This window comes from Mus musculus, chromosome X, assembly GCF_000001635.26.
Source record: "Mus musculus strain C57BL/6J chromosome X, GRCm38.p6 C57BL/6J".
Lineage (NCBI taxonomy): Eukaryota > Metazoa > Chordata > Mammalia > Rodentia > Muridae > Mus > Mus musculus.
This window is the reverse complement of record NC_000086.7, coordinates 112182450-112198539: the sequence shown is the minus strand read 5'-3', so window position 1 is coordinate 112198539 and position 16090 is coordinate 112182450. Positions and strand designations below refer to the sequence as shown.

The following is a 16090-nucleotide window of genomic DNA, read 5'->3' as shown; positions in this document are numbered from 1 at the left end:
GCCATCTTTTGATACATATGCAGCTAGAGTCAAGAGCTCCGGGGTACTGGTTAGTTCATAATGTTATTCCACCTATAGGGTTGCAGATCCCTTTAGCTCCTTGGGTTCTTTCTCTAGCTCCTCCATTGGGAGCCCTGTGATCCATCCATTAGCTGACTGTGAGCATCCACTTCTGTGTTTGCTAGGCCCCGGCATAGTCTCACAAGAGATAGCTACATCTGGGTCCTTTCGATAAAATCTTGCTAGGGTATGCACTGGTGTCAGCGTTTGGATGCTGATTATGGGGTGGATCCCTGGATATGGCAGGGATCCACCCTGCCATATCCTGTTCTGAGCCCCATTAAAAAATGGGGCTCAGAACTGAACAAAGAATTCTCACCTGAGGAATACCAAATGGCAGAGAAGCACCTGAAAAAATGTTCAACATCCTTAATCATCAGGGAAATGCAAATCAAAACAACCCTGAGATTCCACCTCACACCAGTCAGAATGGCTAAGATCAAAAATTCAGGTGACAGCAGATGCTGGCGTGGATGTGGAGAAAGAGGAACACTCCTCCATTGTTGGTGGGATTGCAGGCTTGTACAACCACTCTGGAAATCAGTCTGGCGGTTCCTCAGAAAATTGGACATAGTACTACCGGAGGATCCAGCAATACCTCTCCTGGGCATATATCCAGAAGATGCCCCAACTGGTAAGAAGGACACATGCTCCACTATGTTCATAGCAGCCCTATTTATAATAGCCAGAAGCTGGAAAGAACACAGATGCCCCTCAACAGAGGAATGGATACAGAAAATGTGGTACATCTACACAATGGAGTACTACTCAGCTATTAAAAAGAATGAATTTATGAAATTCCTAGCCAAGTGGATGGACCTGGAGGGCATCATCCTGAGTGAGGTAACACATTCACAAAGGAACTCACACAATATGTACTCACTGATAAGTGGATATTAGCCCCAAACCTAGGATTCCCAAGATATAAGGTACAATTTGCTAAACACATGAAACTCAAGAAGAATGAAGACTGAAGTGTGGACACTATGCCCCTCCTTAGAAGTGGGAACAAAACACCCATGGAAGGAGTTACAGAGACAAAGTTTGGAGCTTAGATGAAAGGACAATTAATTTCTTAAATAATTACTTCAACACAAGATCTCACAATGTAGTTGAGGTACCCTTGAGAACCCGCTGCCTGAGTAGAAGTGTGGAGATCATAGGTTTGTGTTAACATACCACTTAAAATATTTTTTGTCATCTAAATTATATATATATATATAATTATATGTAATTATATATATACATATATATATTAGAAGTTAGTTGGTAGACAAAAATTACACTAATGTAGGGTTACTCTTTTTGTCTATGTGTCTAATATTACTCAAAATATAACTTCACATTAATGCAAAATCAAATTCATATTAAAAACTATTTGATATTAGATGTTATATCACAACTTAAATAAGTGAAACTATACTGATTTAGATGACATTTTAGTCATCCCTTGAACTCAATGCATTTTTGTAAAGTATTTATTTCTCTTATCAAAGTATGTCATTTCTTTTACTAATTAAAAGGAAAAATAGTTCTAGCATATATTTGTTAAAACTGTTTCCCATCTAAGTACTATCAAGGCTCCTCCCTACTTAGCTTCAGATAGCAGATGAGATAGGATGAGCTAAGGGTGGTTCAGCCATATATGACTTTCAATGTTTTAATTTCCTTTTTCCATGTGTATGTTTGAACTCATTTATTTTTCAATATAGGCAAGTATTTATTTATCTTAATTGAAACAATTTTATGTTTCATTTCTTTCACTTCTTAAATTATATCACATTCTATGATTTGGAAGGAAAATAGTAAATACTGAAAATGAAAATAATTATAGGCTGGCTTTAATTCCTTCTCAATAAATTATACTTGTTAAATTTTTACATTAAATAAAATTTATGAAGATTTCTGGGTTCTTACAGCACATTATGACATAGTAATTTGAATATTTTAAATGTAACCAACAAAGATTTATCAGAGAGTACTTTTAGCATTTCTCGGGTAGAAAAAATTCTTATGGAGAGAATGCCATAGAATACATTCACTTAGACTGCACTTGAACATTAAAAGGTAAGGAGAATGAGTCATATTGTAATTGTCAGGGTTAAAACACTTTTGCTTTGAAACAGCTTAATTGTTTTAATGTTATTTAAGCAGCCAAATATCTGAGACTTGTTTCTGTTAGTCATTTTGTATCTAATGACACATTTTAACTCTTTTGTAAGCCACTTAATGAACAGGTAATGGATTTAACTCTTTTGAAGCACCACAACTTCTTCATGAAGACAAGAGGCCAACAGGCATGATTATACTTAAACACTGCCCTTCTTCCCTATTTTCTCCCAAATGCCAATCTTCCGTTACTTCCTATCTTGACAGCATAAAATGCACTTATTGTTTAAGTATATTTCTGGTGCCTTTTCAGAAGAATTCTAGCTATTCTAATTAGAATTCCTTTTTCTGGGAAAGCTCACATAGCGTCTCTGATAATCGTTAGAATTTTATTTTCTTCTTATAAAAAGTTATTAGTTAAGTGCTGTCAAGAAGGAGGTTATTTTTTCCTCCAGACAATAAGAAAGTTGTGCTTGGGTCTCTAAGGCATAAATTATAGACAGTAGCAATGCACCAGTATTAAATTCCACATAATTAAAATTGAGATTGGGATATAATAAACTCACTAAGGGAAGAAGAACGCTTCCTTCCGGCATGTTGAATACAAATGTTAGCAATATTCTCTTTGAAATTAAGGGTAATTTAATTTAATTTTAATTAAACATGAATATAGACTCTGCTATAGAGAAAGATTCATTGTTAATGTTAGTCAACTCACCTTAAAATTTGTAGGATGGATTTTAAAATACCAAAAAGGTTGTTTTAATTTGGAATTAATGTCTGGCAGCACATATTTTATTTACATGAAATTTTTTGTTACAGTGGTAAAATTGCATCCACCTACTTCTGTAGACATAATGTTTAATATATACGAAGATTAAAGGTGATATATTTGAAAGAATAATAAATTTTCAACTAATTTGTGGCGCATGGCTATAGTCAATTTATGGACAGCAGAATAATGAAGATAAATAAGAAATGTTTAGTCAATTGTATTGTGCAGTCTTTCAAAAATTCTAGCAATTTAATGTAAAAGTAATCAAATAACACATATTTCTTCATTATACAAAGCAATATCAACCTGCAAAAGGCAGCTGAACAACCACCTCAATAAAAGAAGTTACTGTCAACCATTCTCCCAAGATTTTCAAAAGCACCAACAATAGTACATAGAACTATAATGGACTATATTTTCTTCTGTAGTTGTAAATGCTAGTAAAACCACTGTGATTACTGATGAATGTTGAATATTCTATAAGGTATCTAATGGCATTTGGCTTTCAGTTTACATTGAAAACACACAGTAAGAAAAATATTAGATAGTTCTGACTAAAATAATTTGGTGTGTAAATTTAGGCACATTTTTAGATAACTTAGGATAGGGGAAATGAGCACTCAAGCTTCTATCTATAGATATTTACATATTAACTTCTGGGGCCAATATCATAATTGCAAATAAATTGGAGTCGTAAAAAGCCCTAAGTTAGAAAGTGTAACATTTTTTTTCCTTAAGGGCATAATACCATCTCTGCTACACAATCTCAGGAGTATATAAAATAATTATGTTTAGAAATCATTGCAATTATGCCCATATTCCTGAAATTTATGTTTTACAGGTTATACTCAGCTATTAAACATTTAATTGTCCAGAGATCCCTTTTCACTCTTATCTTTCTCTCTTTTTTTCTTTTTTCCTCTTTTTAAAATTAGGTATATTCCTCGTTTTCATTTCCAATGCTATCCCAAAAGTCCCCCATACCCACCCCCCCACTCCCCTACCCACCCACTCCCCCTTTTTGGCCCTGGAGTTCCCCTGTACTGGGGCATATAAAGTTTGCAAGTCCAAAGGGCCTCTCTTTCCAGTGATGGCTGACTAGGCCATCTTTTGATACATATGCAGCTAGAGTCAAGAGCTCTGGGGTACTGCTTAGTTCATATTGTTGTTCCACATATAGGGTTGCAGATCCCTTTAGCTCCTTGGGGACTTTCTCTTGCTCCTCCATTGGGGGCCCTGTGATCCATCCAATAGCTGACTGTGAGCATCCACTTCTGCGTTTGCTAGGCCCCAGCATAGTCTCACAAGAGACAGCTATATCTGGGTCCTTACAGCAAAATCTTACTAGTGTATGCAATTGTGTCAGCGTTTGGAAGCTGATTATGGGATGGATCCCTGGATATGGCAATCACTAGATGGTCCATCCTTTTATCTCACTCTTATCTTTCTTACATCCCCTTTCTAGGTCAGTGTTTCTCAGACTCTTAGAATCATCAGAATACTCATCATTACCCAGAAGCTTGTTAAATGATTGAATTGTATGAGTTAGATATGGGCCCTAGGAATATGTATTTAAATAAGATTTATAGTATATTCTGACCTTGAGAACCACTCTTCAGATTGTTATCATGTATTCCTATGGCTTCAAATATTATTCTCACTGTAGATGATTCACAAACTATATCTCCAGTGAGTCTTTCATTCTGAGCTCTACTAAAAAGAACTGTCTACTTTAAATTCCATGGGATTTATGAAGATACCCTACATGCTCTCAGACAAAATTTATACTCTTGTCCCAGAAACATGATAACCTTCTACTTGTCCCCATCTTATTGCAAATTATGATGAAATTTATCTTGGTTTATGAATGAGACACCTAGTCATCCTTGACACCTTCTACACCTTTAAGAACCATAGAAAACTGAGTTGTTTTACTTCTGAAAGGTATCTTGAATATATCTACTGGTTTTTTAAATTTCATTGCCATCATTATAGTCCAAATAAGCCTATTTACCTATCTCACTGTAAGGCCTTTAGTCTTAATTTCCCCAGTTTCTTCTCTGTATGATCTTACCTATTTCTGAAATGTGTTTAATGATTTCTTTGCCTCTTGGAATAAAGTTATTTACTTGAAGGTTCATAAACATTTCAGTGTATCAATGTACCTTACCTGTAAGCCTTATTCCATCTCATTTATTTCTACACACTGGTACCCTGGCCTTTAATATACTAAATCACAATAGGATGAAAATGTAATAATTTTTATCTTTAAAAGGCCATTTTTTTGATTAAAGGACATACCTGTAACATAATTGTTCTTCAATATACATTAAGTGAAAACATTAACATAAACTACTTACTAATTCATTTCATCCAAGCATGTGCCAGCAAAGTAGAAATCCTTGATTCTTGCATGGGTGGCTTGGAAAGCACTATGGAAAAAGGCAAAAAGCAGACAATTCATTTTTCTTTCTAACAACAATTGGAACATTTAATACTGTAAAACTCTGAAAAGATTGAAACAGCCATATATTAAAATATCTAATACAGTGGTTTTCAACCTGTGGGGTGCATACCCATTGGGGTTTGAATGTCCCTTTTACAGGGTTTACCTAAGACTATGAGAAAATGCAGTATTTACATTACAATTCGTAACAGTAGCAAAATTATAGCTATAAAGTAGGAATGAGGATAATTTTATGATTGGCGGGGGGGGGGCAGGGTCACCACAACATGAATTGAATTTCTCTATGATTGTAGAAATCTACTTTAATTTGGGCAAAATCAATGTCTTTGATCTTTACACAGAAAAATAGCTTTCCCTGTAAATTCAATACACACAGGAGTGGTATAAATTTTATCTGCTTGGTCTTCCACAGGACCACAGGAATTTAGGGATCATTTGTTTAAACAAACAAAAGGCCCCTTGGGAATCATGGTGTTAAAAAGTCACTAATTAACAATATAATAAAATGAAGTTTGGGAGAAAATATTTAAACAGTATCATTTGGAACAGAGTCCTTGGAGAAAGCTACAACAATATAATCAAAAATAGGTCAGGTATAAAACAATGTGTCAGATGACAAACACAAATGGAATTAGAACACTACTGTTTTTAAGCAAACTGATAGACTAGGATGATTTCAAATAACTGAGTTATTAATCAGATTCTAAGCTTCTGAAGAATAATGAAATTCCTCTCAGATAGTTCTTTTAAATTCCAGTAGGTATTTTTCTATTGACATATAGAAACAAATAAATATGACCATCTTCTTTCTTTTGATCTCTTGTCAATAATAAATGATGTATCTGTGCCTAGGATATAATTTATATCTATAAATCCATCTATCTGTTGTCAATTTGTCATACATCTATGTACCTATACACTATCTAGCTATCTAGAAAGAAATATGGCACTTGAATACTAGTGTCAACTTAGCAATAATATAAATTATTTACAGAAATAATAGAAATTTTCTGAGGATCCTGCTTAACTTATTAATATCACTTACTCATTAATATCACTAGCAATTATATGTGAATATAATCCCAACTTTCATCTTTTGCTTGCATGCTAGTTTTTCATGTATTTAAATTATATTAGAACTAACAAAAATTTTCTATGTACCTCTTATATATTAATGTCCTTCATAGATTATATTTCCATGCATAAGATATATGCTGTCTAGTAGTAAATTATGGAAATAAAGACAAAACAACAAACACTTTAAACATGTTCTATTAAAACAGAACCCCAAGAGCATCAAATTGACAATAATTGTTGTAATATAGGGTACTCTTTAATATTATGGATATTCATAACACCAAGTTTCTTTTGGTCAAAAGCAAACTCTTGCATAGTTCCTATCACAGTATTTTCTAGTCAATGCAATATAATTAGATGATATCCCTAGTAATAGAAGCTGTGATTGCTCCCTTGTAGAGTTTATAAGTCTCTCTACAAGGCTGAGTTTTATGATATCAACTTTTATACAAAATTTTTTTCTATAATCACCTTGATTGTATACTTTCACCCTACTCTAGCAAGAAATGGTCATCCTTATACTGCATCATGTATTAGAACATTATTTTCAATTACTGTGAATTTTATAGTTCGTTCAATTCTTTTCTAGTCATGTTATGTGTTAAAAGGTTACTTGGTGCCAGACAATGTTCCCAGGAACTGGTAGAAAACATTTACTCTTACTCATCTGTAAAATAGGGATGCTGGCCTTGATTTAGAAAACCTCTTTAGAAAGTTTTTAAAAATCATTTTCAAATTAGTCTAGAAACACACATAAAAGATTAAATCCAAATCCTTTACTGAGCACAGGGTCCCCAATGAAGGAGCTAGAGAAAGGAGCCAAGAGCTGAAGGGGTCTGCAGCCCCATAGGAAGAACAACAATATGAACTAACCAGTACACCTAGAGCTCCCAAGGACTAAACCACCAATCAAAGAAAACACATGGAGGGACTCGTGGCTCTAGCTGCATAGGTAGCAGAGGATGGCCTAGTAGGTCATCAATGGGAGGAGAAGCCCTTTGTCTTGTGAAGGCTCTATGCCCCAGTGTAGGGTAATTCCAGGGCCAGGAAGCTGGTATAGGTGGGACGGTGACCAGGGGAAGGGGGGAGGGGATATCGGGTTTTCGGAGGGGAAACCAGGAAAGGGGCAACATTTGAAATTAAATAAAGTAAATATATAATTTAAAAAAAAATCAATGAACTCAATTCCCCAATACAAAGACATATAGTACAGACTGGATATGTAAAGAGGACCCAGCATTTTGCTGAATACAGGAAATGCACCTCAGTGACAAAGACAGACACTACCTCAGAGTAAAAGGCTGGAAAGAATTTTCCAAGCATGTGGTCCCAAGAAACAAGATGGAGTAGTCATTCTAATATCCAATAAAACTGAATTTCAACCAAAGGTTATAAAAAAAGGTGAGGAAGAAAACTTGATACCCATCAAAGAAAAAAATCTGCCAATTCTGAACATCTGCCAATTCTGAACATCTATGATCGAAATGCAAGGGCACCCACATTCATAAAAGAAACTTCGCTAACTCAAAAAACACATTGAACTTCACAAAATAATAGTGGGAGACTTCAATACTGAACTATCAGTAATGGACAGATCATAGAAACAGAAACTAAACAGGGACACAGAGAAACTAATAGAAGTTATGAACCAAATGGATTTAACAGATGTTTACAGAACAGATCAGTAAGTTAAGGCACATACCTAAACAGCAAAAGCTGTTGTAGAGCAATCCAGTAGCCAATATCAAATTAAATGGAGAGAAACTTGAAGCAATCCCACTAAAATCAAGGACAAGACAAGGCTGTCTGCTGTCAACCTGTCTATTCAATATATTACTCAAAGTTCTAACCAGAGCAATTCGACAACAAAAGGAGATCAAGGGGATACAAATTGGAAAGGAAGAAGTCAAAATATCACTATTTGCCAATGATATGATAGTATACTTAAGTGACCCTAAAAATTCCACTAGAGAACTCCTACAGCTGATAAGCAACTTCAGCAAAGTGGTTGGATATAAAATTAACTCAAACAAATTAGTAGCCTTCCTCTACTCAAAGGATAAATGAACTGAGAAAGAAATTAGGGAAACGATATCCTTCACAATAGTCACAAATAATATAAAATATTTGGTGTACCAATTACCAAGCAAGTAAAAGATCTGAACAAGAACTTCAAGCCTCTCAAGAAAGAAACTGAAGACCTCAGAAAACAGAAAGATCTCCCATGCTCATGGATTGGCAGGATTAACCTAGTAAAAATGGACCTCTTACTAAAAGCAATCTACTGATTCAATGCAATCTCCATCAAAATTCCAACTCAATTATTCACAGAGAAAGAAAGAGCAAATTCTCAAATTCAGTTGACAGAAAAACAAAAACAAAAGAACCAGGGTAGTGAAAACTATTCTCAACAATAAAAGAACTTATGGTAGAATCACCATCCTTGACCTCAAGCTGTATTACAGAGCAATAGTGATAAAAACTGCATGGTATTGGTACAAACAGGTAGACCAACGGAATAGAACTGAATATTCAGAAGGGAATCAACACACCTGTGGTCACTTGATCTTTGAGAAAGAAGCTAAAACCACCCAGTGGAAAAAAGACAGCATATTCAACAAATAGTGCTGGCTGAAGTGGCTGTTGGCATGTAGAATACAAATTTACCCATTCTTATCCCCTTGCACAAAGGTCAAGTCCAAGTGGATCAAAGACCTCCGCATATAACCAGATATACAGAATTTATTAGAAGAGAAATTGGGAAAGAGCCTCGAATACATGGGCACAGGGGAAAACTTCCTGAACAGAACACCAATGGCTTATGCTCTAAGATCAACTATAGACAAATGAGACCTATGAAATTGCAAAGATTCTGTAAGGCAAAGGACACTGTCAATAGGACAAACCAGCAACCAACAGATTGGGAAAATATCTTAACCAATCCTACATCTGATGGAGGGCTAAGATCCAATATAAAAGAATTCAAGAAGATAAGCTCCAGAAAATCAAATAACCCTATTAAAAATGGGGTACAGATCTAAACAAATAATTCTCAACTGAGGAATCTCAAATGGCCAAGAAGCACCTATAGAAATGTTCAACATCCTTAGTCATCAGGGAAATACAAAACAAAACAACCCTGATTTTTTTTAAATTTTTAAATTAGTGGATTTTAACAATATTTATTTATTTCATATATGTAGGTACACTGTAGCTATCTTCAGACACACCAGGAGATGGCATCAGATGCCCATTAAAGTTGGTTGTGAGCCACCATGTGGTTGCTGGGAATTGAACTCAGGACCTCAGGAAGAGCAGCCAGTGCTCTTATCCACTGAGCCATCTCTCCAGACTGTAAACCTTATTTTCAATTTTGAATTTCACTAAATAATATCAAAGAAAATTTGGTCTTTTTGGCTGTAAAAGGTTTCAATTTTTTGGTAGTTGCAGTATATATTATAGCATTTAGTTTACTGTGTTTATAGCTACATTACCACTTAACTATGTAAATGATATAAGAAAAAGAATAAATCAAATTTAGAAGATGCAAATGCATTAGAATTCACCTTCATGTTTTTTTAAAGGGCATCAACTGAACAACTTAGGAGGATATTTGAGAATTACAATGTCTACATATATGTATGCAGTTCATTTTCTTTAGGGATACTTAAATACAGTTAAGTAAGACAAGCTATTTTGATATTTGAATGCTGATAACTTTCAATTTTAATTTTTTGACTCTTCCTGTTTGGTTGGACCCTTAATCTTTAAAGCCACTGATGACCACAAGAAAATAATCAAGCTAATCTCCCTTTTCCAACTATTTTATATAGCCTGAAATAGCTATATAACCTGCCTATTAGGTTCTGCTACAAAAGCCTCATTCAGTAAGTAAATATTTTCTTTGCAGTCTCTTGCTGTGTGGCATATTAACATCTCCACCAAATCCACAAGTAGTGGGGTTGGGTATTTCTTCCCTTTCTACAGGGATTCTTATAAAAGTACGAAAACATACTTGTACTATGAATTATTTGTCATTATAATGATTGGATTGTATTTTCTAAAATGAAAATAGCAGGAAAATGCTATAAAGAACATTATAAAAATGAGAGGAATAAATAAAATTTACAGGTGTATCTGGCCTCCCATTCCATAGACCATAGCACCTTTCGGTTTCCCTCAGTTTCCCCAAACTTCCCCTGCCCCATGCCTTACTTTAACCATGAATTCTTAAATACTTTAGCAGACATTTTAAGATATAAAAAGATTAAATCTATATCACCTTTTTATAGTCTTTTATTTAATGTTATTGATAAATGGAGTGTAAAAATAAATTAAAAATATATATTATGATTATTACATAAAATAATCCTATTTTAAAATAATTCATAATTAAATGTTGATAAATAATATATTAGAGTAGTATCACAGCTTGAGAATATTTTAACTATTAGGTTAATCCAATGGAATCTACTAAATATAAGTTATCCTCACAGTATAATCCTCAAATGCTACTAGCCTGAACAATCAGAGAATGAACTATTAGAAGAATTTAAAAGTATAAACTGGATTCCTTTTATAGCTCTATTTTAGAGTATTAATTTGAACTCTGAATTTAAAAGTCTATCATTACTTACTGGTCTCTTCTGCAATGTGGAGCTAAGTCAATTCGGAATTCTGGTAGGTATATGAAACCATCAGCCTTGGTGTCCTAGGAAAGAATGAAAAAATATAAGCAGAAGCATTAAGATTTAAGAGAGAGTGCTACAACTTGAAATGGAGAAGCAAGAGCCAGGTCACCAGTATTGTCACAAACATTTTTTTTCTAGAATGCTTATTAAAGAATGCTGTTTGCTTAGCATGCACTTGAAATAGCTTTCTGCAAAGCAAATGGACCATGCATTTATTAAACCAGCGATGGTAACAACAGACTCTTAAATTAATGATTGTACAGAATTATTTGAAAATATGCAAACAGCTCTCACCATCATTAAGGCAAAGCAGACAAAAATATGTATCAATGAAGGCTAGCAAGGCAATCAGCTATAGCAGCATTTAGCATGTTACTAAACCTTCAGTTGTCTCACACAGAACGATGATTACATGTATCAATCATTTTCACCTTCAAAGCTTCTAAAACATCAAATAGTGAAACATCTAAGGATGAAATTGTTTAGCATATGAACATCACAAAGCAGATTTTGAAATATAATTTTCTATTCCTTGTGTTTTTATATCATATAAGGAGCTCATCAAATTTGTAAGGCATTGCCATGAATTGACACAAGGTTGAACACCTTTCAACATGTTTATAGAACATATTAAGTTGTAGTCATCATAAATCTCCCCCATGTTTGCCAAGTCACTTTTTTCTGAATTACAGTTTCTTCAATGCTGAAAAGGTAATGACATTATTGCTAGGTTGTAATATTTTTTAACTCACAAAGCCGAGCTTAAGTATTAAAGATATGAGAAAATATGAGCCTAGTAATCTTGAAGTTAAAAGTCAAAACCTATACATTTGATAATAATCTGATAAAAAGTCACTCTCAAATTTGGAACCATTGAAAAGGGTGCCATAACATTAATTTATCTTATATCAAGTAAATTAATTGTGAGAACATTCTTCAAATGAAAAAAACAGAGTAGATAGAATGTACTATTTTCTTTCTGTTTAAGGTCATCAGAATTATTTCAACATCCATCATATTTCATCAGAATATGGATTCATTTGGTATTTTATATTTGCTCTTGAAAATTTAAATTTGAAAATGGAATTTTTCCATATTATTTGAGAAAGGGGGAAGAGGATGATATGCTAATAAGTATTTATTAAAGAGTTATGTGACTGACATTGTGCAATTGTTCTTTACATATGTTAACTCTACTATCACAAATACTCATTGATTCAATTATTATGCATTGAGTACATATATTGTTCCCCATATGGGAGATAAATTGCTGAGTTGATGAAGGTGATGCCAAGGAAGACAAATATAGTACTTGTGAATGTTTGTGATCTAGGAGAATTTTAATATAAAAATAATAAAGTAGAATTACAAGGGGCCAAACCTGTGGTCAAAGTTATATGATGATATGACAGATAATGAGATTTGAACGAGTGGAGTAGGATAGGCTTCCCTAAAGAAGTGATGTATTGAGGTAAGATTTGAAGGAAGAGTGGGTTGTTAATGAAGTTAACAATTGGAATCATGGAATATTACAACAAGAAGGAAGACACATGAAAAGATTCCATGAATGGATGAAGCACAGCACATTAGAGAAAATAGAAGTGTCAAGTATAGCTGGATTGTAAACATCACAGGAAGAATAGTACAAGATAGAAAGAAAAGCAGGACTCATGGACGGGCTGCCATTCCATGTGAAGGACATTTTTGTGTAAGAGTCATAATGGAAAGTTGTTAATGAATTTCACTAAGGAAGAAAATTTTTGAAAAATGTGGTGAGATGAGGTAGTATGGATATGGCAATTTATACTTTAAAAGATCTGCTAATTAGAGTGGTAAACTAAATTAGAGGAAGGCCAAAGTGAACAGGAGAAGACAGACTGGATGCTATTGAATTTTTTTGAAAGCAAACAATGGCTTGCACTAGACAGTGAAAATGATGAATTTGATAGATACTTAGGGGATAATTTTTGTTAAACTAGATATGGATACATTGTAGGAGGAAAAATAGTACAGGGTTGAGGATAACTCCTTAGCAGAAAGTCACAGTGAAGAGATCATTTTAAGGTTGGCACAATAAGGAATTTCGCTTTGTACATGCTGAATAGGGAGAATCTTGAGACAGCCTAATGGAGAGATCATTGAACTTATGAGTCCTAAATACAGGAAGAAAAATTCAGGGTGTAGATATAAATATGTGCAAGTCATGTATACATACATTAGTTGAGGTTGTATACATGGGTAATATTCTTATTGAAAGGTATGTGTAACAACAAGAAAATTTAGGGCTGATTCCTGAGTAACATAAACTTGGAAGTCACTTCGAACATGTGACAATTTTGAAAAAGTGTTTAAGAGTAGTGGCAGGATGAAAATGAGGAAAGGCCAAATACAGTTTAAAATTATTAGACTTAGAAACAACAAAATGTCAAGGTTAACTTCTGAAATTTGTCCCCACAGTGTGTTTAGGGGTATTTTAACTGAGTTAATGAAAGCAGAAAGCATAAATAATGTATCAAGAAGCCTGGCTGTACATGTCAGGGCATTAACGTAAATGCTCAAGCTTAAATGAAAGCTCTGGCTTCCTCTTCACACTGGAAATACTTCCTGAGTAGCTTAAGGTCAGTACATCCAAAACAAAACGTATGGCCTTGTAAATTCTGGACTATAAAATGATATTTGTTGGGCTTTATGACCAGGGAAATGCACATGGCTCATTTTACTTTTATCTAAATGAAAGGATCCTAGTACTTCTAAGTTTGTGAGATGAACTTGGTTGAGAGGAAGAGGATCAATACATAAGAGAAAGTGGGATGGACATTTTTGGCAAGCATTATGACTTGTTTTAAAGAAAATGGGCTTCAAAGAAGGTATTTGCTTGGCCTCTTGAAGTTAATAAGTGAAAGAAAGGGCTTGGAGTAAAAGCAGGCATTTTTGATTTCAAAATCATTGATTAAGATACCTTTACTAGATATATTAGACAGCTTAGACAGTCTTTAAAAGCATGAAGTAACATCAATTGCTCATCCCTGACATTAGATCTTATGAGCATCTTTTCATTTGCCAGAAGTGTATGCCCTCACTGCTAACACAAAAGACTCTTTTCAGCAACAGACCTTTCCTTTGTGGTGCACTTACATTCAGATGTGAGAACCAGTAGAGAGTTGAGTGTTTCAAAATAAACCAGTATTTTTTCCAACTAAAGAGAGAGATTCCTCTAGATGGTCTTTTATGCCAGAGCCATCCCTCGCATTTTCCATGGCCCAGTTCTGTACAGGCAATTGCACAAAATCGATTTTTAGGCCAAGAATGACGGTCTTCCTCAGAGAAAAATGTGGGCAAGAGCCTTCTAAACCAGGAACCTGCCAAAACGAACAGGAATAAAATATTAGTTTGGATATCATAAAAATGTAATATTTCAAACTATCATAACATTTTTACAAGTCTGCAGTAATCTTATAGCTCCCCAGTATTAGAAAGTTTTTCTTCCCACTACAAAAGGCAATATTTTAATTTTAACCATTTGTATTTCTTACTTTGCCAATAGTCATTTTAGAATTTTTTTGTTTCCAATTTCTTTTTGTTTTCTCTTATTCTGTTAATTTTTAACTTATTGATTGATATATTAAGGAGATTAACACTTTGTCATATATATTTGAAATTTATCTCTTTTGTTTATGGCATTGTGGTATGTACATAATTTTTTAATAGTTAGCCACAAATATGAAAAGTATATGTTTTCTGCTTTTACTGTTAGAACTTTTATTCATTTTTACATTTAAATCACAAATACTTCTTGACTTTTGTATATTATATAAAATAGGAATCTAATGATATTTATTCTTCCCAAAGATTCTGACAGTTGCTCTGAACCATCTATTAAATAATTTTTTCTTTGCTAATTTCAAATATTCTCATTATTGAACTTGAATTATTTTGTACATTTGATATATATGTATTTATTATTTCTTTCATTAAAATATAAAAATATTTTAACTTTTCTGGACAATATTATAATGTACTAAATTTTTATGACTTATAATGTATATTTATGATCAGTTAATTCTATAATTTCTCTTCTTGCATTTTTTATACAACTTTCCCAAATATTAATTTTTAAACTAGTGTTAGCTTCCAAATACATCCTGTTAAAATTCTGATTGAAAAATTTAAGATGAACTTAAGAAACATAATATTTTTTACTACTGAAATTCTGAGTCTTATACATGGCCATATAACTCAATATTTATGAACTTCTCTAAAGATATTCTATATTTCAAATGTTTTATACATTTCCTCTTCTTTGGTCTTTTGTCTTTTGTAGTTTTTGTTGCAATATTTGATCAAAATTCCATCTCCTTGTTAGTATTTTATTGTCATGCAATGGGTGATATAAATGGTTTTAACCTCAGCAGTTCAATAGCCTAAATCTGTAAGGGTAGATAATGAAATTTTAAATGAGTTACAGTTTTAATTATAGTAACTTAATGGATATAAATCAAAGATCATTCATATAAGTGTAAATGACATTAAGAATGATATAAAAACAACTTGGCTTTTAAAAAAATACTTCTAAGCTACTGGGAAGACTCCACATTCAGAAGGCCCCCAGGAGGTCAGCCACAGCCAGGGCCACAGGTAAGGGATGCTCCCAAACAAAAGCAGCAGCTGAGAACCCTGAAGAACCAAGTAGACTCAGGACCCATCTGCACCCCACCCCCAACCCCTGCGTGAACCCCACCCACTTTCTGGGCTTCAACTTCAACAGCTGATAAACAACCTCAGCAAAGTAGCCAGATATAAAATTAACTCAAACAAATCAGTAGCTTTCCTTTATACAACGATAAACAGGCTGAGAAAGAAAATAGGGAAACAACACCCTTTACAATAGTCACAAATACTATAAAATACCTT

The 16090-nt window shown here is 33.7% G+C and overlaps 1 protein-coding gene across 1 annotated transcript in view; it reads right to left on the bottom strand.

The window, feature by feature from the left end:
• The window catches only part of 4933403O08Rik (RIKEN cDNA 4933403O08 gene), a 77913-nt gene that overhangs the window by 50811 nt on the left and 11012 nt on the right, over positions 1-16090 (bottom strand). The window contains exons 4-6 of the mRNA XM_011247708.1: positions 14315-14538; positions 11126-11199; positions 5305-5376 (exon numbers count right to left, since the gene is read on the bottom strand). Coding sequence (XP_011246010.1) covers positions 5305-5376; positions 11126-11199; positions 14315-14538 — 370 coding nt within the window. The remainder of the gene's footprint in view (positions 1-5304; positions 5377-11125; positions 11200-14314; positions 14539-16090) is intronic.